The sequence below is a fragment of the Nuphar pumila genome, chromosome 11 (assembly GCF_984573655.1).
Source record: "Nuphar pumila chromosome 11, dmNupPumi1.hap1.1, whole genome shotgun sequence".
In the NCBI taxonomy this organism is placed as follows: Eukaryota; Viridiplantae; Streptophyta; class Magnoliopsida; order Nymphaeales; family Nymphaeaceae; genus Nuphar; species Nuphar pumila.
The window spans coordinates 429,339-454,421 of NC_143259.1; the positions used below are offsets into that span (position 1 = coordinate 429,339).

The following is a 25,083-nucleotide window of genomic DNA, read 5'->3' on the forward strand; positions in this document are numbered from 1 at the left end:
CTTTTGACATCCCGAAAACACAATAGATCATATATGTAGGGCCACACACCATTCCACAACAACTCTTGATTTTTTACTTTTCTCTTGAAAAATAATAAAATAATTTGTGTCAGACTACAACCATTCTGCATAGGAGAATACTATGATTTTGCAGATGTACTATGTAACCAATATGCAATGTGTTTGCTTAATTATAGACACTGAAGCATGATACTAAATATGACATAAAGAAACAAGTAACATAAAAATAATTTATTTCATATCACTATTCTAACTCGCAAAAACATAATATGAATTAACATTTAATCAGATAAGTAAACATTGGTTTAAATACTTAATCACATACTCAATTATCTAATCACAAGTTAACAAGTTCAACTCGTGCTCTATTAACTAATCACATGTTGTAAATAACTAATACCAGGTTTAAATAATTCAACTCATGCCCTATTAACTAATCACATGTTATAAATAACTAATAATAAGTTAAAATAATTTAACTCATGGTCTATTAACTAATCATATGTTGTAAATAACTAATAACAAGTTTAAATAATTCAACTCATGCTCTATTAACTAATCACATGTTGTAAATAACTAATAACAAGTTCAAGTACAAAGCTTACCATCTTTTGTTTGACTGATATACACAAGAAGTTCAAATTAATATTTCTCTTGAATTAGCCTGCGGTTACTCGCAGGCCAAGGCAACCGTAATCGAAGAGAACATTCAGGGGTTTATTAATCATTGGTGTTGGAGAAAGTTGACAACTGGTTTAACGCACATGTACCCTGCATCCGAGAATGTTCAGAGATATATGGGCTGAATTTAATCATACCTAACCTCACTAGGATAGATGTTATTAGGACTTCCTATCCTTAATTAAGTGCAATTCATTTTTTATGTTTATTATTAACCCCATGTTATGGAAATGGGGAAGCATAGGTCTAGCCATGTTGTGACTTGACATTTATCCAATTTAAAAAAAAAAGTTGGTCCTCATTTGGGTCTGGACCTACCTTGGGTGTCATTATACCTATAATACCAAATCCAATGAAAATGTCTAGGAACTATTATTGTTTTATGGAAAACGTAAACGGATTTCATTTCATCCAATCTAGTGTTGTCAAAAGCGTTGAGGCGCTCCACCAAAAACCGAGGCGAGGCGGAAGGCTAAAAAAAAATTGAAACTTTAAAAAAATTATAAAAAAATATCTAAAAATACAAATAAATAAAGAAATGCTCTATTGATGAAATGACAACCAATAAGAAATAGAAAATCTCAAATAAGTACTAAAAAATATGAGATTAACATATAAAAGTAACTAAAAACTGATTATATAACTGAAAAATATGAGATTAACCAACAAAAGTTAAAATATACTAAGAAACTGATTACATAACTGAAATAACTGGAAAATATATGAGATTAACCTACAAATGTTAAAATATATGAAATTATTTTAAAAAATATGAGATTAACGTATAAAAGTAACTAAAAAACTGATTACATAACAGAAAAATATATGAGATTAACCAATAAAAGTTAAAATATACTAAGAAATTGATTACATAACTGGAAAATATATGAGATTAACCTACAAAAGTTCAAATATGCGAGATTATTCTAAAAAATATGAGATTAACATACAAAAGTAACTAAAAAACTGATTACATAACTGGAAAATATATGAGATTAACCAACAAAAGTTAAAATATACTAAAAAACTAATTCCATAACTGAAATAACTGAAAAACTAAGTCACAGGGATTCGGCCAACCGAGTGTCGCACCTGCGTCGATGCAACGCGGGTGCAGCACTCGGTGCGGTCAACCGGACCCTGGGTGCGGTCAATGCACCCAGGGTCATTTGTGTCTAATTTTTGGACAAAAAAAATGCCTGATAAAAAGGGCTGAGCACTTTGGGTGGGTTTGCACAATTACATGGTTAAAGTTTTGGTTAACATACCTATTTAAGGTATGAATGGTTCGGGATCTACTACTCCGGTGGTATGATTCAATTTTGGGGAACTCTAGCGTTTTTGAGCTACTGGGTTCAGATCGAAAAAACCCGAACGCATCGGGAAATATAAATTAATAAGAAAGCAACCCACTCAAATTAGAGCTTAGCTTGGAGAGGGTAGGTGGTACACAACTCCGGGGACATATGTTTCTTGCTTCGAGCGACAATGGCTCGTTGGTCTCCAGTTCTCGGAGTTAGGGGACCCAGACTACCAAATTTGTCCTAGGTGGTAGTTCCATGTTCTTTTGTAGAAGTTAGGAATGCATCCTATTGTCTTGGACTTTTGAGGGGTTATCTCGGTTATTCAACCACTCCCTTAGGATTTCAGTTTCAGTTAGACATTCGGGTTGAAATTTCTAAATTTGTAAACTTGAACCTACTATAAAGGAAAACTAAAATCCCGAAGTACTATGAGTAGTAAATACAAATCTATAAACATAACCATAGGATGTAAACAACATAACAAGGATGCTGCCTGTGATATGCATATAGAGAGATGGGAATAGTTGTGTAGATTAAAAAGAAAAAATACTCTGAAAAAGCCAAAACTTACATAAAAACACAAGACTGAAGATATAAGTTATTCTATTAACAAAACATTTGAAACTTCATAAAAACTTCAAACTGAACTTTCTGTTCATTTTTTTTTCATGTCAAATAAAATACCAACCCAATGGATCCAATTGCCACTCAAAACCTGCATGAAAAAAGAATTCCAAGGGTAAGACATTATATGAGAAATGATTACCCAAAATAAACATGAGATAGAGATAGAGAGAGGGAAGAAAAACCATATAGTAGCTTAAAAAGTTCTGTTCACGGGTATTAAGAGTGAGGTAATAAAGAAATTTGTTCTTAGAAACCATTTGTAACCATTAGAAAGTACAGGAATTGGAGAGAGAGAGAGAGGGGTAGGTTTCAAATGGATACGAGGTTGCCACCTGTATTTTTTGGACTTCGAACCAGTTTTTTTGTTCCTTTCTATATAGTAGAGAATAAATTCAATTTTCAAGGTGGTGAAAAATCATCGTTCACGATTCATGAAGATGAATGTGCTTAAAAAATGGCCCAAAACAAAGGTTAGTTTTTGCTTTTGGAGATGTAAATCATGTGGACCACAAAAAGCTATGGTGGTTCGGTACACATTTGTATATATATAATGATAGAATGTTGGTGATTGATTATTTCTGCAACGTGATGGAAGAAACATGAATGTCAAAAGGAACCTTTTGGCCTTAAAAATGGGTAATGTAGTTTTCCCTAGTTTTTTTGAGCATCTCACCCTCTTAGAATGAACGTGTCTTTGTCATTTCTGTGAAGATTGAGTCGATTGTAGCTATTCTATTCACTATCCCAACCCCATCATTCCCACCCCTTTCTTTTGGTAAGTCAAATTTTTGAGGATAAGAATGGTTTGTGATTTATTCTGCACAACTTAATCTTGTGAGCCTGTCCACCTATGTCACACTGGTATTTCATTTTGACTCCCGCTCAATATCTTCTTGTGCACTAGTCATATTGGAGACTTCATAAAATGGCTGTATCCCTGTATCCATGTGACATAGTCATCTGCCTTTAGGAAATGCTAAGCCTTCTTGCTGTTTGTGTGTTATTTTCATTTTGTCTATTTTAGATGGTGGTTTTCTAGTTTTATTTATAGTTTGAAATGATTTAGGATTAAGATAATCATTCCTTTAAGTCTTTATAAAAGAGAATCCTGATAGGAAAAAATGTTTTTTAACAATGCAGTATTGAGGATCTAAGGTAGGCGCTGTAAGTATGGCTATTGGACATAGGTGTAGCCAAGTTTCCTGCACCTTGCTCAAAGTAAAGTACATGGAAAAGACAAAAATAGAATATTCTGGTAGCATGGAGTAGTTGTTATTCTGTCTTTATTTGCTAATAACTACTGTTTCTTGGTATGAAGTAGTGGTGCCCTAAGTCACACGGACTCGGCTATAAGGTCGATGCACCTGCGTCAACACGCCCCGACACGGGTGCGGCTTTGGACACGGGGCATATATGGTCAACCAAAGTGTCGAACTCGGTCAACGCGCCGGGGCTGAGTCCGTCCACATTTTGGACTTGGTCAACTTTGATCGAGTCTATTTTTGTCCATTTTAGAGCAAAAGATGTATAAAAACTTAAAAAAATCGATCTTTTTATATATTTAAAAAAAATATATAGCCGAATCTTATTATTGTTATATATATATATATATATATATATATATATATATATATATATATATATATATATATAGCCGTGTCCCCGTGTCCAAAATTTTTGAAATTGCTCCGCACCCGTGTTGCACCCGTATCCATACCCGCACCCATGTGACATAGGTGGCGCCAATGTTATTGAAAGTGCGCCTCGCCCCAAGGCGAGGGCCTTTTTGCCTTTAGGTACAAGCATAGCTGCATAAGGTGTGGAAATGGTTGAGGCATTCGCCTCATACTTCTTGAGGCGCACGCCTCAATTTGTCATGGTCAAATGAGGTCAAAACCCTCATTTGACTGAAAATCATATAAAAAAAGAACAAAAGAAGGCCCGACGTTAGGGCTCTCCCCTTTCGTCTCCTCCCCACCACCGGCAACAACCACCAGCACTGACAACCATCAGCGGCGTCTCTCTCTTTATCTCTCTCTCTGCCGAAAGAAGAAGAAGAAGAAGAAGAGAGGAGGGACTGAGCACTCTCTCTCTCTCTCACTCGGGTACATACTCTCTCTCTCTCCTTCTCCTCCTCTTCTTTCTTCTTCCCTTCTTCTTTCCTCCTTTTTCTTCTTCTTCCCTCCTGCTTTTTCTTCTGCTCCCTTTTTCTTCCCATGTTCTTCTTCCTCCTCCTCCTTCTTGATGTCTGTAATTAATTGGTGTTTCAGGTTGTCATGCTTTGGATCAGATCATTTTTATGAAAAAACCTGTTTTTGTTGTAGAATTTTATAAAACCTGTGTAAATGCAAATTCTAATCTAATGCATGTTTTTCACTACATAAACTATTGGTGTCATGTTTGTAGGGTCTGATTACAGAACATGCAGTGAAACATTGAAAACTAGTTGGGCCATTTCCAAAATTTTTAGCTGACACCAATTTATCTTAAGGTTGTCAAAAGTTCAGGTGTCTGGCTTACATGATGGTGTCAATTGTCCTAGTGTTGCCAAGGTGATGCCAGGCTGTTTAAAAATTAAAAGTGCAAAACTACGCTATTGAGTAAGGCATGAAATGTTTACCTTATATGAAGATATACCATAACAATGAAAAAATTGGAGGTTCCATGTTTTCCAACCATTCCATGAGTTCTGAATTAGTACACATACAGGCTACTTTTATAATTATATTCGTGCGTGCGTGCTCACCCACCCACCCACACACACATGAAAATATTTGCTCGTGTCATTTCATGCATGCTAATTTTATGGACCATATTTGCGATAGTGATGGATGAGCTTACGAGATCAATTCAAGAAAATGTACCGTGGTGTATGTTGTTTGCTGATGATATTGTTTTGATTGATGAGTCTAGAGCTGGGGTTAATGCTAAGTTAGAATTATGGAGACAGACATTGGAAGCTAGAGGTTTTAAGTTGAGTAAGAGTAAGACTGAATATATGGAATGTCGGTTTAGTAAGCAACGAAGTAGTGATGGGAGTGTAGTGAAGCTTGGTGAGCAAGAAATACCGGTGAATGATTATTTCAAATATTTTGGATCCATCATTCAAAAGTATGGAGAAATTGATGGAGATGTAAATCATAGGATAAAGGTTGGGTGGATGAAATGGAAAAGTGCAACTGGAGTGTTGTGTGATCGTAAAATGCCATTGCGGTTGAAGGGAAAGTTTTATAGGACGACTATTAGACCCGCTTTACTATATGGTACGGAATGTTGGGCTGCCAAGAGACATCATATTCAAAAAATGAGTGTAGCTGAGATGCAGATGCTTAGATGGATGTGTGGAAATACAATAAAAGATAAGATTCGGAACGAGGAGATATGTAAGAAGGTAGGTGTTGCACCCATTGAAAATAAGATGCGAGAGAATCGTTTACGGTGGTTTGGACATATTCGGCGAAGGCCTAATGATGCTCCAGTTAGAAGGTTGGAGAAATGGAAAAATATATTAGTTAAAAGAGGTCGGGGTAGGCCTAGGAAGACTTGGATGGAGATGATAGGAAAGGATATGAATGCTTTGAACCTCACCGAGGACATGGCATTGGATAGAAATGATTGGAGGAAAAGGATTCATGTGGAAGACCCAAAATGAATTTCTTGTTTGGTTCATATCGCTGACCCCAATTGTTTTGGGATGAAGGCGTAGTTGTTGTTGTTGTATACTTCTCTTTATAAAGATTGTGTATGTACATGTCATCCATTGTGTATGTATAGGTTTGTAATTTTGTATATAAAAGATTTTCTATGTGAATTTGTGACTGTTAGTTTGTGTCATTAGATCATGGAAACTGAAATAAGTTTAACCGTTTTTTGTTGGTGAGTGTAAGTATATATAATTAAATATGCACTGTTACATGTGTTCTAGTGCTTGAAAAATCAGTTTGATGTTTGTTTAGAAGTTAAAACTTTAGATTTCCTATGTCTTATTGATTGTTGCTTCATCAATAAAGCTTTTCTTTTATTTATTTGTGTTTTTAAATATTTTTAAAGTTTTTTAAAAGTTTTTAAAAATATATTTTTGAGGCTTACGCTTAACGCCTCGGGGCTTATGCCTTGCTTCATGTTTTGGTGGAGCGCCTTGCTACGCCTCAACACTTTTCACAACATTGAGTGGAGCAAATTTTTTGCTAGTTAGTCTGCTGTGGCTTGCAGAGTTACACAGTATCTCGTGTGAGCTGCGAATAAATCTTCCAGGATGCTGGCTTCTACATATTTGTAGTTTTGTATCTCTCATCTTTATGCAATAATATATTTCCATTTCCACTATTTCTACTCATGTTTGACTCTGCAATTTACTAGTCTTCGAGATAGAGCTGAGGTGGAGCTTATGTTGCAATACATTGTGGAAGACCCTCCAGAAGATGCTGAAAAGAAACGTGCTTACAAGTAAGAGTCAGAATTTTCAAGCTCAAGTAGGACACTGATTGGCATTATGTCGGTCCTTTCCTCTCGATTTTGTGGATTTCTTTGAAGGAATACATTTGCATGTGTATTTATCATTTTTTATGTTTATTGTTCTGTTCAAATTCAGGTTTCCATTCATAGCATGCGAGATATTCACTTGCGAAGTTGATGTTATATTGAAGACACTAGTAGAGGATTCTGAGGTATTTGATTTTATAATTTTTTTTGGCTTGCACAGATGGAATCTTGATAGGGTAGATCACAAGGTGATTATCATTGCCTTGGAGCTAATTTTCTGTCATTACAGTTGATGAACTTGCTTTTCTCCTTCCTTCAACCAAACCGTTCACACAGTACACTGCTGGCAGGATACTTTAGCAAGGTATAATGATACTTCATCCATCAGTTTCAGAACTAAGAGATTTTTTTATATGTAGAATAGCTGATTCTTCCTGAGTTGGCTTTATGGATGCTTGAAAAATCAGGTGGATTGATTATTGCAAATACTACGGTTTTCCAGGTTGTTGTATGCTTGATAATGCGGAAAACAATTCCTCTCATGAATTATGTTCAGGTAACTTTTCATGTTGGTCTTATGATTTCATTAACCCATTTTGCATATTAGTTTGTTACCTTGGGCTTTTTTAGCTTCCAAATGCCAATGGCATTGGTTTCCCGACTTACTGCAAGAGCATTATTAAAAGACATCACTAGGTGCTTGATAAGGACAATTACTCCAGGCAGGGTATATGAGCTCCAGGGGTCATGTAAGTCAGGAGCCACCATAAGGGTGATGAGGTTAAAGACATGCATTCCTTTTAGGCGTTCTTGTTGACACCTCTTCCTATTCATTTTTTTTCTCTATGATGCTTTATGCTATTAGCTTATAGCTTTCAATGTGGGGCTAACTGCATGCATTCTTTTATGGTAGTGAAGGATGTTACTGATGGTATGGTGATATCTTGTACATGCTAGAGAAAAGGATGACAAGAATGCATGTGGTATTACTACTCAAACATGGAAATGAAACAATGAAGTCAGATACCAGCAGGCAGAAGTTCTTCTTAAGTTAGGGGTTAAGTAGAGTAGATATGGATGGCTAATAAATGTGCAAGTGTCGCAAATTTGTCATGGTCATGGAGTGAAAATGTATGATCGAAGAGCTGAAGTTTTGTGGTTTCAGAATATAGTTTTGTTACTTGATAAACTTTATGAAAATCTTACCTTAGAAGATAGGGCCATGCAAGTATTTCAATGAAATTCTTCATTATTATTTCCTACTTTTGCGAAGTTGATGATAGTTCAAATGGCATTTTATCTTTTAAAGTGAAATTCTTCGGGGTTTTAATGTTTACTATCAAACCCATGCTCAAAAGGCTTTCTGGTTGTATATCAAGCTTTGGATAATGGTTCTTATCGAGCTGCTTTATTCCATGATGAATTCATGCTCGGAATTCGCTCCTCATGGATGACCTAGAAGGATGATAAAAAATTTTTGTAGATTTGTTTGGATGTTTCAAAGCTAACAATTTATATCATGTTAAATAAAATAGACTATTTTTCCAATTTTCTTTCTTCTGACATTAAAGCTTGGGTTTATACTTGTAGATAATTGGCATACTTTAGTTGTAAATTGTGATTTTTTTTGGTCATTGTGCTACATTTGAGACTCTTAGATCTTGTTTTACAAGTTGAATTGGCAAAAGAGAACCTTCTATGTTTTAAGGCTGGCTTAGTGACTGACCCAGCACCTGGAGCTCAACTGAGCAAAATTGGCTTGTGGTGCCTATAGGGATGTGTACCTTTCCTCACTAAGTGCAGTTGAGTGAATGCATGGCACCACAATGTCTTTTCTCATGGGTTCTTGGTTTTGAATACCATTGAGGGCTATCCCCAGATTGGCTAGGTTTATTATTTTCTTTCTCTTGTGGCTCTGAACGGCATGTGATCTGCAAATGTCACCTGCACATTCTCTGGGTATCTTATATTTTATTTTAATCTTAAAAATTGTAGATTTTCTTTGGAAATCAGTATTTTAGTCTCCATTGGAAGGCTCCACGTTAATGTACCTTTGGAGTGAAGGAAAACCCAGGAACAAAGAGGGTCGAAGGCTAATACAGTGTAATTGGAACATATGAGGTGCACTCTAGTGAGAAGGGTGGTGGGTAATGGGTAGTGGGTTGTGAGACCTTGTACTACTAAAATATAATAGCTTTTCTGTACCTAGGTTCTAGTTCTATTATCCAATAGTTGTGGGCTTGATGAAGAGATCACTAGTAGGCTTTTCGTTAAATGTTTGAAGTGGAGTCAACTGATGTGTTGCATGATAAGTGGGTGACTCTTTGGTGTAAACCATACTTATGTTCCAAAAAGTATCGGTACTATTTTATGGTAATAATGAAGGCTTACTAGCAGAGAAACAACAAAGTAAACTGCATTAGCTGAGATGCCACATGTTTAGATTTCTGAAGGTTGAAACAAATAGATTTAGGATGTCTAAAGAAAATTAGGTGTCTCTAAGATGCTTTGGATGATATATGGAATTATGGATACTTATAGCACCATTATATAAGGGTTATGCCATGGGTTCACATTATGGACATCAATAGGTTGGATTACTTTCTCCAACTAGATATTATCAGACTTGGATACATGAGAGCTGGTATATGTGCAAATTAATATGGTTCTTCAGGGTTGATATGTCAATTGGAGCTGGACCTGGCAGTAGCCAGTTTGATCTTAATTGAAATCCTGTTAAGAACCTGACCTATTTAATTTCATTTTTATGAAAAAGAGAGAGTTCTACCTGCTTAATCTGGGTGTCCCATTCACTCTGTCCAGACTTTATCCTGCATAAGCGTGGTCCGGTTAGATTGGACATGGACCTGGTATGTACACTCACATTTAGACCAAGGTCTTGGCGCAATTAGGTCCAGCATGAGTCCTACCATGACCACCTACCTGAAAGAACTATGAAGAGAAGGAGAGTATTGAGGACCTTGAGGGCAATAGTAAATAGGACTATGACAAATTGTAAATTACATAGGTTGTACTTGTGAATATGAATGAATGTGGAATCAAGACTCTGATAACCAAATGCCTGTGTATGGACAAACTTAATAATGGTGGTGTGTCCTAGTCTCCTAGACCATATGTATCATTGAATAAAGTTGTGGAAATTCCTTTTGTAACTAGATTTATTTTTTCTTGTTTTGCATTCTTGGACTTGTCTCAGGACCCCCTTTTCCATATGCTTGATTGTTTCTTGTCTTATTTCTTATACAGTCGCATCAGGAGATTTTTGGTCAGCTTGTTGATTTGATAGGCATCACATCCATCATGGAGGTCAGTCCTGCTCTCTTTTGCTTCAATGGAGCATCATCTTGTATGTTATGCGTGAAGCTGCTACTAACTTACAATGTTATTTGCATGATTTGTCTTGCCAGTTGCCATTATATAAATGTTTGTTTTACAACTTGAATTTTATGTCTTATTTCCATGTTTTTTCTTAAATTGCAATTTTACTAAGGAATACTATTAAGCAGGTTTTGATAGGACTTGTTGGAGCTGATGATCACATGTATAATAATGTCATGGATGTGATGCTGTGGTTAGCTGATACAAATTTGCTTGAAATGATCGTGGATAAATTGAGCCCATCTGTAAGTATTAATAAATAGTATGGTATTGCTTGCACCATTTTGTTCATACTTTTTCTTGAGAAAAGTGTCCATAATTCATTTTTTATATGTCTCCTTGAAGTGAGAATGTCCTTTTGCAATATTACTGCAGTTTGTGATATTAACTATCTTGGAATGTGCCTATGATGTGGGGATGACTTATGTTTTAAGATTGTTAGCTTTTCTTTCTGTTGTAAACCGTTGGTAACTAGTGTATTGAATTCATGGATGAATTAGAATCCTCCTGAAGTTCATGCCAATGCAGCTGAAACTCTATGTGCCATAGCTCGAAATGGTTCTTCAGCACTTGCAACCCAAATATCTAGCCCAAGGTATCCTGTTGCTGTAACTTTTGGTTCTCTCATGGGTTTTCATTTATGTTTTTCAATGGGTTGCTGTAACTTTTTGCCTCTTCTTTCATGGGATTTCATTTATACTTTTCATGCAAGTGCTAGATTTATGTGATAATTTTTGTGATATAGCTGTTCTTTATCTAAATGATTTCATATTTTTCATTTATCTTCAGCTTTGCAGGAAGGCTACTAAATCATGCATTGGAAGATCCAAATTCAAAATCTACTCTTGTACACTCGTTATCTGTCTGTATTTCTTTGCTGGACCCCAAACAGTCTGCTCCAACTACATTAAGTTGTATGAGAAATCACCATTTAATTGAACCACTTACTGTTAATCCTGAGACGGTTAGTGGTATGCTGCCAAAACTAGGTAAGTTAGTGAACTTTTCTACTATTGGTTATTCTTCAATACTTTCTGGTGGTTTTGGAGATTTCATCTTCTACAAATTCTTTTTACATCTGATGAGCATTGTTTGAGTCAAGAACTTGATTCTAGAAAATAAGAGCATGAAAATTCCCATTGGTTTTGAAGCTGTTATACTTCAGCGGCTCAGCCACTGCTAAATGCTGCATTTGTATGCTGACCTTCATATTTGAATAGTTTATAGCACTGCAAAATTTTTATTGATCTACCTTGTGAAAACAGCGTCCTACATTATGGAGAACTGCATCATGTTACTGGTGAATGTCTCACTAGCAAAATGGCTTTGATGGTATTATATTGTGGGGGATCAGAGTGCTCCATTGGTGGAGGGTTAGAATGAGCTATTGCCACATTTTCTTTTACCTTCTAGCTCTGGCAAGCTATGTACATGAAAGTGTTTTGCGGGTGAAATGAAGCATTTGCATGTACAAGTCAAGCCAACTCTTTTTTTTTGTGTGGGGGATGGTTGTGGTTTTGAATGGGTGGTGTGCACTGTGATTGATGCTTGGTTCTGTTGTCTTTTAGGTATTAAGAACAAGTAATATACATTAAGGGGCAATTGATTCACGGACAACACTGGACAAGGACACCATGTTTTGTCCAGTCTTGTCTTGACCCTGTTCAGGACAAATGGACAATCACATGGTGCCCTTGTCTACCGTTTGCATCAATCACGTTAGAACACTACTGTCCATATGTCCTGAGTTTGATTCATCATCTCAGACAACTTGAACACAAATGTTTAAAATGTTTGTATTTTGATAAAAAAAGAAATTCATATTCTAATCATAAAAAAAAGAAATTTTGATTTAGCATGTAGTCACTCAATTAATTGCAAAAATAGGATTAAAATAAAATATGGATTAAAATACAAAACCCCTAAAATATAAGCATACCCAAAAAAAGGAATTCAGATTTAGCATACATTCACTCAATAATTACAAAACTAGGGATTAAAATACAAATTTCCTAAAATCTAAAGCATGCCTAAAAAAATTCAAATTTATAGCATCATTCACTCAATAAATTGAAAAAATAAAGATTAAATACAAAATCCCTAAAATCTAAATCATAAAAAAAATTGGATTTTGCATCATTCACTCAATAAATTACAAAAATAAGGATTAAAATACAAAACCACTAAAATTGGACCATACCAAAAAACAAAAATCAGATTTAGCATCACACTCAATAACTTGCAAAAATAGGGATTAAAATTAAAACCTCTAAAATCTAAGCATATTTGAAAAAAATGGTTTTTTCATGCATTCACTCAATAAATTGCAAAAAAGGGGATTAAATATAAAAACCCTAAAATCTAAGCATACCTAAAAAAAGTTCAGATTTAGCATCATTCACTTAATAAATTGCAAAAACAGAGATTAAAATGCAAAACCCATAAAATCTAAGCATACTCGAAAAAAACATTGGATTTTGCGTGCATTCACTTAATGAATGCCAAAAACAAGAATTAAAGTGCAAAACCCCCTAAATCTAAGGATACCCCCAAAACCCCTAAAATCAGGTTAGGGTTCATGAGAGAGAGAGAGAGAGAGAGAGAGAGAGAGAGAGAGAGAGAGAGAGAGAGAGAGAGAGAGAGAGAGGATTACAGTCGGGGGTGAGAGAGGGGGGGAGGTCGTCGCGGGGTGGGGGGCCATGTTTTCCTTTTTTTTTATTCTTTTCATTGGGGTGTCTAGTGGGGGGACACTCCCACCCACCCACATGGGATGTGGTGTCTGCGCTCCTGCTCGTCATGCATTTGTGGGGCACATAGGCCCCATGCCTTGCGGGGACGGCGGACACTGCCGTCCTTGCAATCAAATGCCCTCCTAAGGAACCAGTCTGTGTTACCTGGACACAGATGGAACAATTTCATATGGCAGGGTTGGGCAGGAATTGCTAATTAATTCATGTACTTGTACGTGGGATACATCTGGTAAAATTTGAGTCGTTCTTTATTGGTGTTTGTGGTAGCGGTTCATGAAGAAAAAGAAGAGAAAATTCTAATTCTTTTGTGTAGGTGTCATCTCTCTCTCTCACACACAGAGCTTTCTTTATTTTCATCTCATGTTTCATTGATGGATGTGAACATTGGTTAATTTACTACAATTTGCTATTTGATTGAAATGTTTTATCATGATAATGGTTTGTCTGGGAAAACAAAGGTTGTTTGGATATCCTCAAGAATAACAAAACTGTTATCTTGTGCATTTAAGTCTTTGCATTAGCTATGTGTTTCTTCAGGACTATTTTCTTGCAAATTGTGTAGTATACATTATATTGAGAAAATCTTTTGTTTTTGTCATGGATCTCCTAGCGTCATCTATGATCTAGTGTGGTTAGCAGTTACTCTTGCAAGCTGAACTAGATTGTTAGCTGAAAGTTTATTTACTAAACCCAGCACAACCAGCCACTATTTTGTTGTTGTTAGCATGTACGCTGTTCTAAACTGAATTTGTAGATTCTTCGTGTTTGTGGGATAGGCGACTTGCTAAAAGTTTTGGATGTATCCTCTGATGGGAATATCTTGCCTACTACATATGGTGAGCTACACCCACCTCTTGGCAAGCATCGACTTAAGGTAAGTGCCTCCTTTTTTTATATAAATATCTTTAATATCATGATTTGTGTTGATCAGTATGGTTATTTTTGTTATTAACTTTGCGGGGTGTGGTTCTGCATTTTATGCATGAGCTTGAATAGTACTGGGTTAGCCATCCTTCTCTGTAGTGAATCTTATTAATTTTCAACATCATGGGTCCAGGTTCTATTGGTTGATTTTGATACTGAATGGGACTGTGTACCTATAACGATTAAGATTGTTTTGCCATGTCAAACTTTGATCTTTTTCTTCTCTCATCTTTGGTGGATGGTGCTACACTGCTACTTGCATGAAATTCTGCTGCCTTTTAAGATAAAATTTCCGGTACTTACAAAAGAATGCATGTATATTTGTTCTAAATTTGGGGCTTAGGACTTTGAAAAACAAAATCGATATACTGAGGTGATCTAAATTTCAATGGATAAACATGAAGACATGCCTTGAGTATCAGTGTTTCTTTCTAAACATATTGTATTATTTAAATATCTTGGTAATATATGATTGTGTTTCTTTCTTATAAAAAAAATGTGTTGCTAATTTTGAAAATTATGTTGATCCCATGCTCTCTCTCTTTTCTAGAATATGTAGTTTTTGGCTTTTGTATCAACTGCAAGTCTATGAACCTTTCAAGGTTACAAAGTTTGCTTAAAATGGTGCAAATATGCGTGCTTGCTTTTCTTATCATGTTTGAATTTGTGATTTTCCAGATTGTGGAGTTCATTGCAGTACTGTTGAGGGTGGGTGATGAAGATGCTGAAAAGGAGTTAGTTAACTTGGGTGCCATATGGAGAATTTTAAGTCTCTTTTTTGAGTATGTTCTGTCATGGCTGCAAAATTGAAAATGATCCAAGTAATCAATATTCCAGCTACCTTTTTATATATGCATACTATGGATGCAGGTATCCCTTCAATAATTCTTTGCATCATCATGTGGAGACTATCATTTTATCATCCTTGGAGAGCAAAAATAGTATGTTGATTGACCATCTTTTCAAACAATGCGATTTAGTTAGAAAGCTTCTTGCTGCAGATAAGCAACCAATTCTTTTCCCTGATTCAAATCAGGTAATAGTCATTTTGTTTGCTTAAGGAGTCTTCATTTCACATCATATGTCTCTTTGTTATTTTCTCCATTGGTTCATATGTCATAAATTGATCTGTATTTTCCTTGACAAAACAGCCAACATCAACTACTGTTGGAAGATCATCACCACGGCTAGGAAACATTGGACACATTACACAAATTGCTAATAAGCTTGTTCAGTTAGGCAACAGCAACAGTCATATACAGTCATATTTACAGGTTGATAAGAAGAAGTTTTGATACTATCATCTTTTACACTTCAGTATGTTACAAGCAACAATTTGGGTACTAGATGCTAGTTACTGTTATTCTCTTACACTTTTTAAGTTTGGTTTAATTCTGTCAAATTTCACCTCTTTTATACACACCTAGATTTGTACTTCTAGTTTAATGTGCCAACTCTACTTGCATATGTTTTATATGAGGGTTATTACCTTATATACTTAAATGAATAAATGCACACATGAATCTGGCAAATAAAATCCATGGACTTCCTTTTCCTGTGCCTGAACCTGTTGATTCAAAATTGATTTAGGCCATGTTTGGAAGTGAGAACAAATCTCATATGAAAAGAAAAACTTACATATGTGAAGTTCTCATATGAAAAATTCTCTTTTGTTTGTGGTATATGCTCGTCATATGAAAAAATTAGATATTTTATTTTTTTTTTCATGTGAAAATTTCTCTCATTTGGAATAATAGGAAAAACTGTATCTTTTTCTTTCCCACTCACATGTTTTCTTTATTTTCCCACTTCCAAATGTGTACTTAGTGGCTGATGTTGTTCCTCCTTGAAGACTTACTGATAATTAAGTTTAACCAACCTTTCATTCTCTCTCTGCATGCGTGCATGTCTGCTTGCAATGATGAGTTCTAATTATAATTTTTTGGAGAAAATTATAATTATAACTATAATGAATCCAATTCTTTAAACTTATTCACACATGCTGCTGTCGTTTGATGGTCTTTTGGTGCTTTTATTTGTTGATGAAATAATTCAAAATTGTGTTTGGGCACCTGTGCAATGAAAGACATTGTAGTTGACTTTGTACTTCATTTCAATTAATTTTGTTGTTACTGTGGATTCTCAGGGAAACAGTGAATGGTTTGATTGGCAAACAAACACACTAGTCAAACGTAATGCGGTAGAAAATATCTACCAATGGGCTTGTGGGTAAGCTTATATTATTTACAAAATATTGTTTGGCACAATCTTGTTCGTTATTGAATGTGATTATGGTTTTCTATTGCTGCATGCTATTTCCTTTTCACATGCTAATGAATTAAGTTGCTACTATATTTCTTGAAGAGGTTCCTGAATAACCTATCATTGTTGTCCACCATTTCACTAAGTTATAACCATAGGTAGGGGTGTAACTGGGTCGGGTTCAAAATATAGACCCCATAATGAAAAGGGTTGGGTTTGTAATGAAATACAAAAACACAAATAGATGTCTTTTATGGGCTTACAAAACACACAAGAGTGCACACAACCAAGGACCACTTATGGGTCAATACAAGAATACAAGCACAAAGCCACTAAAGGGCAAGAGAGAGTATAAAAAATATAAAATGGTTTTCATATAAATGCTTGAGACAAGCATAATCATAAAAGAGGGGGTTCACTCCTATATATACAGCTCACACACGGACCATTGGGACCTTCCCCAATGGCTAGAAATGGAGCCGTTGGGGAGGTCCTAAGCACTTTAAAACCCAATTACCATAATGTCCTTAACCTAAAGTTAAAGAACAATAAAACAAAAAGGAAAAAGTATTTAAAGGACTGTTGTGCCCCTATTGGGCACAATCTATTACAACTCTATGAAAAGACTGGAATACCCCTAATGAGTATTTCCTATTACAACACAATAAGTAGGTAATATATATAGGGTTAATATTGGCTACTAATGAAGGTACGAAACTAATGAGTAGAAATCACTTTTCTTAAAAAAATATATTTTTTGTGTGGATCATATGTCACGGATGTGATCTAAAAGTTGTAATAGGTTGTGCCCCTTTGGGCACAACCTATTACAACTCTATGAAAAGACTGGAATACCCCTAATGGGTATTTCCTATTACAACACAATAAGTAGGTAATATATATAGGGTTAATATTGGCTACTAATGAAGGTACGAAACTAATGAGTAGAAATCACTTTTCTTAAAAAAATCTATTTTTTGTGTGGATCATATGTTACGGATGTGATCTACATGGTTTGTTTAGTAGGAAACTTGTGATTCTGACAAGTAATTAGGTTTTTAAAGGGGACCAAAAATCAATGGCCCACAATGTGTCAAAATTTCATAACTCAAAAGATCACATTCTTACATCAGAAAAGCACGATCCAAGGCTTGATCCTTAGCAAACAAACCATGATGAACACATCTATGTGGTTAGATTGAGTCGATACAACTTGCACCTATGATTTCTAGCTCATTAGTTTCATACCTTCATTAGTAGCCAATATTTACCTATATATAATATATGAGAACTGAACATATTAGGTCCCATTTTTTCATTAGGTCTCATTAGGCCCCATAATTCGAAGTGTTTTATGATAGATCTGAGCTGTTAGATGTGTTTAGCATGCTCGATTTAGTAGGAATCGACTCTTGGATCATGTTTTTTCGGCAAAAAAAATTATTTTTATTATCCGGGAAAAATTGATGTCTTCATAGCCATTGATTTTTGGTTCACTGGACGAACCTATATACAAATCAGATTTCGATGATCAAAAAGCCGGTTCCCACTAAACAAAACCTATAGATCATATCTATTGTGTTAGGTTGGGAAAAAATACTAAAAAGTGAAAACTATGATTTTTGAAGGGGCCTAACGAGAAAAGGGGGCCTAAGGAGCGCATTATTCTCTCTCTCTCTCTATTTCATAGTCACTTGTATCGTTAAAGGTAATTTCTTGGAGAGATTTTCAAAAGTTGATAAATCTCGGGAATATCACGGGAGTTAAAAAATTTGAAAAAATATAAATAACAACAAAAAAGCTAAGACAATAGTAAGTTTTGCATTATTTTTCTTTCAAAAATATAAAGAAACTTGTTTTAAAGGTTTTAAAATATAAAAGAAAAAAAGGAAATGCAAACTTAAAATAAATAAAAAAAGAATATTTCTAAAAAAATACAGTGATATTATCGCAAAATTATCACAATATTTTGTTTCTAGTAATATTTTGAAAATATCACGATATATTCCCAATATTATCGACTACCTTGAAATAGCTGATAATGTCGCAATATTTTCAAAATATCAGCGATATTAGTGACAATTATATATATATATATATATATATATATATTACACAACTTAACAACCCCCCTCAGACTTACGGTTGGATGACTGGAAGTTTGTCAAGTAAGAAATGAAACTGGGGAGACAAAAGCGCCTTTGTGAAGAAATCAACTAGCTGAAATTTCGATGCTACATACGACATGATGAGTCTTCTGAAGGTACTCTTCATGAACATAGTGACCATCCATCTCGATATGCTTGGTCTGTTCATGAAATGTGTGATTGCCAAACTATGTAGATGACACTTTTGTTATCACAACATAGCTTTGAGGGTGACTTCATCTGTACCCCTATGTCTTCTAACAATCTTCTCAACCACACAATTTCAAACGTCGTGGCGGCCATGATGCGATATTCAACTTCAGTTGATGACAAAGATACTTTCTATTGCTTCTTGCATTTCCAGGATACCAGCAAGTCACCTATAAACACAAAAAACCCTGTAGTTGAGCATCTATCATTGAGATCTTCTCTTCAGTCAGAGTCGGTATAGGCAATTAATTCAAGTGGTGAGGAAGAAGATAATAAGATTCTTTTATAAACAAAATTTTGTAAATATCTAATAATATGCCTAACAACACGCGTGTGCACAATAATGGGGGAATGCTGAAATTGACTGGTTGTATGCACTTCATGTGAAATGCTAGGTCTGGTGATGGTTAAGGGCCCCAATCATTTGTCGGTCAGGAGTGAGGTCATCCAATGGTGTGTCATCATCTATCTTCATTTTAGCATTAATCACTTCAAGAGTATCCATCCTTTTTTCATTTGTAATTCCAGACCTGTCAATGATATCAGTAGCGAACTTGAATTGAGTTAAGAAATAATCATGTGCAGAGTATGCAACTTCAATCCCTAAAAAGTATATAAGAAAACCGAGATCAGTCATTTCAAATTTGTTGTTTTAAAATATTTTTAATAAAATCAATTCCCTGTTTGTCTCCTCCAATGATGATCATATTATCAACATAGAGAAGGAGAATTAGGATACTTGCATTAGATTTCTTAACAAACATAGTAGTGTTAGTATAACAAAATGTAAAACCAAATTTAATCATAAGAGAACTGAATCTATCATACTAGTCTATGTCACATGGGTGTGGGTACGGGTGCGGCTCAATTTCAAAAATTTTGGACACGGGGACACGTATATATATATATTTTAAAAAATATATCTAAAGACTGTATTCTTGCACAATCTTTAGCGCTAAAGACTGTGCTCTGCACAAGACTGTGCAACACAGTCTGGGTAAAGACTGTGCTCTGCACAGTCTTTCTCTGCTAAAGACAAAAGTATATATATTTTTAAAAAAATATATAAAAGATTTTTTTTAGTTTTTATACATTTTTTATCCTAAAAATGGACAAAAATAGACTTGGTCAACATTGACCGAGTCCAAAACATGGACGGACTCGGCCTCAGTGCGCTGACCAAGTCCGACTCTTCATTGACCGAGTCCGTCCCGTGTTCGAAGCCGCACCCGTGTCGGGGCGTGTCGACGCGGGTGCGTCACCTCCCAAGCCGAGTCCATGTGACATAGATACCAGTCCTTAGGGCTTGTTTTAAGTTGTACAAGGCTTTATAAAGATTAAAAACCTTTCTTACTGGTAGAGGATTCATATATACTTCTTTTAATTTACCATTTAAGGATATATTTTTGACATCCATTTGATAAATGTTTCAATTTCTAATGACAACTATAGCTACGAGGGTTCTAACCAGAGTTACCGGAAGCCCCTAGGCAAATGAGGAAGCACGCTTTCTTAAAGCATGAAACGTCGCGCTTCGGAAACACACATGGAAGCGTTTTCCTTTTTTTGGGAAGCGCGCTTCCCTTTTTATAGGAAGCATGCTTCCCTTTTATAGGAAACATGCTTCCCCCACGCTTCTCCCTCGCTTTCTCCTTTTTTTATTTTTATTGTTTTCCTTTTTTTTCGCTTCTCTCCCGCTTCCTAGGTCGCTTTCGGTTCGCTTCCTAGGTTGCTTTCGGTTCGCTTCCTAGGTTGCTTTCGAGACGGTTCGTGATTCGCTTCTAAGTCATCCCACTCTTTCCGCTTCCTAAAATTTTAAAAGTGCCTCGCTTGCTGTATCGCTTTCCGCTCCCGCTTCATCGACTGGAAACCATGGTTCTAACCGAGGTCATCTTAGCTACTGGTGCAAAGTTTTCATCGTAGTCTGTACCATATTCCTGAGAATAAACCTTGGTTGCTAACCTAGATTTATATCGCTTTAGGGAACCATCGCCCTTGATTAAGTGCACATGAAAGTTTTTGATGCCTCGTTCTAGAATATTGTAAGCAAGATTGATCATCATGAGACTCATTATCTCTTGATTCAATAACATTTTCAAAATCATATTCACAATCACATTCAATAATACCATCTTGGTTGAATCCAAGGTCAAATAAAAAAGGGTACTCAATTACTTCCTTAGCTTGATCTTTTTCAAAGAAATTTTCTTTTTCCAAAAAGGTAACATTCCTAGAAATATACAATTTTTCATTTTTAGGATCATAACACTTGTATCCTCTTTGGTTATCAGCATAACCAAATAAGGCACACAAAATAGATCTAGGTGAAAATTTGCCATTTTTGTTAATACAAAACATTGGCAACCAAAGACTCATAATCTGTCATAGTCAGGTGAGATTTTAACTATTTTTTCAAAAGGAGAAATATTTTGTAAAGAAGAGGATGACATTCTATTTATAAGATAGATAGATGTTAGGAAAGCTTCTGCCCAAATTTTTTTGGGCACATGACTTGCAATAAGTAACGTCCTTGAAGTTTCAATGATGTGCCTATGTTTTATTTTGGCCAAACCATTTTGTTGTGGTGTGTGAGGACAAGATCTTTGATGTGTGATGCCATGGAGAATAAGATAATTTTTAAATTCATTTGAGACAAATTCTCCCCTTATCTTTCCGAAATGTATAAATTTCATTGTCAAAGCTATTTGTAACTAATTTATGAAAGTTTTTAAAATAGGAAAAAACTTTTGATTTATGCTTAAGGAAGTATATCCAAGTATGTCTAGTAAAATCATCCACAAAGATAATATAATAAGCATATCCACCTTTAGATAAAATCCAGGTGCTGGACCCCAAACATCTGAATACACAAGCTCAAGTAGTCTAGATGAAACAAAAGTTCTATCATTGAATGACAATCTTTTCATTTTTCCAAGGACACAATCTTCACAAGAGAAATCACTAAGATTACAAAAGTTTTTCAAATTTGAAAAATACTGGATTTTGGATACATTTGGATATCCTAATCTTCTGTGCCATATATTTAAATTCAATTTTTGGATATTACAACAAAAAGTATCTTTGGGTATTTTCAAAAAATCCATATAGTAAAGTCCCCATTCTCTATGGCCTTGCCCAATCAACTTCTTTGATTGGCGATTATGTATCAAACATTCATTTAAAGAGAAAAAAATATTACAACCACAATCGAAAATTTGAGAAACATATAAAAGATTTAAGTTTTGTTTAGTGATGTAACAAACTTTTGAAATAAAAAGTCTTTCTGATTTTGAAAGATTTTTTCAAAGTTTCCTATTCCTTCAATTTGAAGAGATGTACCATCGGCTATGAAAACATTTGACATACTTGAGTTATGATGTTCGAATAAAATATCTTTGTTTAGAGTCATATGAAAAGATGCACTAGAATCAAGAAGTCCAGAAATTTTATTGGGATTAAAATAAGATGAAACAACTCCAGTTGAGGAAGATGCTCTTTTGAGAAGAGGTTGAAGCACTTCCATTAATTTAGACATACAAATTCACAATGGATGAATCTTGTGATGTAGAAATATCTTTCGTCTCTTGTGGAGATTCTATCGATGCAACCTTATTCTCATGTGTCCCTTTTAGTTTAGGACATTGGGGCCTAATGTGTCCCGGTTTATAGCAATTATGACAAATACTTTTCTTCTATCATTGTCATTTTCTTGTCTTCTATAGTGAGGTGACTTATATTCACAAACATAGTTTTCCAGTCTAGAAACGGTTATGACCGAGTCATCTTCATTTTGCTTACATGCTTCTTCAATCTATTTTCTTCCATACTCAACTTTTCTATAGTGTACTCAATAGAGGGCACTTTTCCTATTTGGACAAGAACAAACTTTGTAGATCAAATTTTGGTCTTAGACCATTAATGAATTGGTAATATTCTCGGTCACAAAACCTGTGATCATCGCAAAATTTTTCCTCTCGTAATATTCTCTCTCTTCCTTCTCTTTTCCTTTTCTAACCTCTATTTTCCTCCTTTTTGAAGGGAGAAGAATAAAAAGCGAGAAAAGAAAAAGAGAGAAGAGAAAAGAAAGAAAGAGAAAGAGAAAGAGATAAGAAGAATTATTTTGCGGGTTTTCACTTGACCTTAATTTGAAAAGATTTAAAAGATTACTTGCCTCCGTTTTTTTTAAATATTTGCGGGAAAACTGGGAGACGGGATCCGCTCGTCGGTACGAGGTTCGACCGTTCCTGGCGCCTTTACCAGGGGTAATCGAACCAAGGATCGAATCTATGCCTTTTGCTTTGCCTAAATATAATCTAAGAATTTATTCTAACTCTAAATGCACAAAGCATCATGCTTGTGCAATGCAAGGATGTATGCTCTTTTTTTAAAAATTGATTTAGAAATTTCCAAGTATTCTGAGATGAACTTAGTAAGGGAATGAAGAAATGTTTGAATCTAACTTAGAACTTAAGATAGATCAGAGAAGTTCTAAGTCTTTGAAGTAAATCAGGATTGGAAGAATAAATGAGAAAGAATGACTTGAAGCTTTGAATTGAAAGGAAATGAAGTTTTTCAAAGTCAAAAATGGACTTTGAATTTGATTTTGAATTTAAGAAAGGAAAATGAATACTTGAGATGGAATTGAATTTGGATTTTTAAGTTTGGAATGGATCTGAGATAATCAAATGGTATTTAAGAATAGAAATGGACTTAGGGAGTTCAGATGAGATCTGAAAATGGAATTGGATTTGAAATCTAGAATTTGGAATGAAAGTGGATCTAAAGATGGATTTAAGATATGAGATCTGAGCTCCGATATAAAATTGGGTTCTGGATCCCAAGATGGATTTGGATCTGAAGTTTAAGATTCAAAGTAGAATTGGATTCCGGATCCTAGGATGGATTTTGGATTTGTAATTTGAGATCCAAGGTGAAGTTGGATTCTGGATCCTATAAGGAAATTGGATCTGAGGTCTGGGATCCAAAAAGTATAATTGGATTCTGGATCCCAAGATGGATTTGGAGTTGTTAAATTCAGAAGATGAATCAAGAACTTCCAAGTTTTGAACTGAACTTGGAAAATGAAATTTAGAATTTTGAATCTTGAATATATAAATGAATTTCAAAGTCAATTTAAATTTTGAATTTGGAAGCAGAGGATGAATCAGAAATTTCAAAGTTTAGGCTGAACTTTGAGTTTTTTTGAATACAAGATGAGTTTTGGAATTTCAAAGTTAATTTGAACTTTGAACTTTGAAATTTGATTTGAATCGGAATTTTTGAATATAAAATTGAATTTTTGACCTCAAAGTTAAATTGGATTTTGAGATTGAAAATGAAATAGAATTGAAAATGAAAAGATGAATTGGATTGTACAATGATTGAAGATTGATTGAAGAAGATATTTACATTACTTGGATTTTTTTTGAAAAGGGAATTTTGAAAATATGATGCAGTTCTTATTCTAAGTGATGAATGAATTTAAAGAATTTGAAATTGAATTTTTGAAAAACTATTCTATTCTTTAAATGAATTAAAATAAGATTGAAAATATAATACATCCTTGACTATGGTCATTGAATGTATTATATAATAATCTATATTTAAATTCAGATGAAGAATAAAACACATTTTTGTGCTTTTATAGAGTTTAAAATGAAATTAACTCTCAGTATACCATGACTATGGCCATTGGTATATATTTTGAGCTAATTTTAAGTTAAACTCTAATAAAAGGAGAGAATATTTGAAAATATGATGATTTTTGAAGAGGATTCATTGTGGATCCAGTGTTTATTTTATAAAAGATAAAAATCCTAAGTTTTGTTTACATCCTGACTATGGCCATTGATGTAAATCATCAACTTAGGATTAATTACCTCTTACGAAACAGTGCACGTGCCATTCGTGTTCTCATTTGTGAAATTTTGAAAATTAAAAGCAAAAGCACGAAAACAAGTCATTCATGACATTGACTATGCTCATTTATTCTATCTAGTGCTGGAAATGTAAGGTTTGCATTAATATCTAGCTGTTTACCAGAATGAAATTGAGATTCACATTCTTAATCTAAGAAGGAAAATAGCCTAATTTCTGCAAAATGCAAGTTAATACAGAGTAAAGGATGCATATAACAAAGAGGTTTATAATCTTGAATCTATGAGGCAAATGCTAGAAGATGAAGTGTATATACGTAGGAAGAAATGAATATACATTATGCTAGTGAAAACCCCTATATAGGAAGAACATATTCACAAAATAGAAAGTCATGGATAT

The 25,083-nt window shown here is 34.7% G+C and overlaps 1 protein-coding gene across 2 annotated transcripts in view; it reads left to right on the forward strand.

Annotated features, from left to right (window-relative positions):
• Positions 1–25,083, forward strand: part of LOC149821536 (SIT4 phosphatase-associated family protein) — a 48,842-nt gene that overhangs the window by 14,212 nt on the left and 9,547 nt on the right. For both annotated transcript variants that reach the window (XM_089979950.1, XM_089979949.1), the window contains exons 3-15: positions 6,993–7,079; positions 7,225–7,300; positions 7,405–7,479; positions 7,618–7,671; positions 10,383–10,442; positions 10,643–10,759; positions 11,015–11,109; positions 11,304–11,503; positions 14,041–14,138; positions 14,867–14,970; positions 15,059–15,224; positions 15,340–15,462; positions 16,335–16,417. In XM_089979950.1, the coding sequence (XP_089836076.1) occupies positions 6,993–7,079; positions 7,225–7,300; positions 7,405–7,479; positions 7,618–7,671; positions 10,383–10,442; positions 10,643–10,759; positions 11,015–11,109; positions 11,304–11,503; positions 14,041–14,138; positions 14,867–14,970; positions 15,059–15,224; positions 15,340–15,462; positions 16,335–16,417 (1,338 nt within the window). The remainder of the gene's footprint in view (positions 1–6,992; positions 7,080–7,224; positions 7,301–7,404; positions 7,480–7,617; positions 7,672–10,382; positions 10,443–10,642; positions 10,760–11,014; positions 11,110–11,303; positions 11,504–14,040; positions 14,139–14,866; positions 14,971–15,058; positions 15,225–15,339; positions 15,463–16,334; positions 16,418–25,083) is intronic.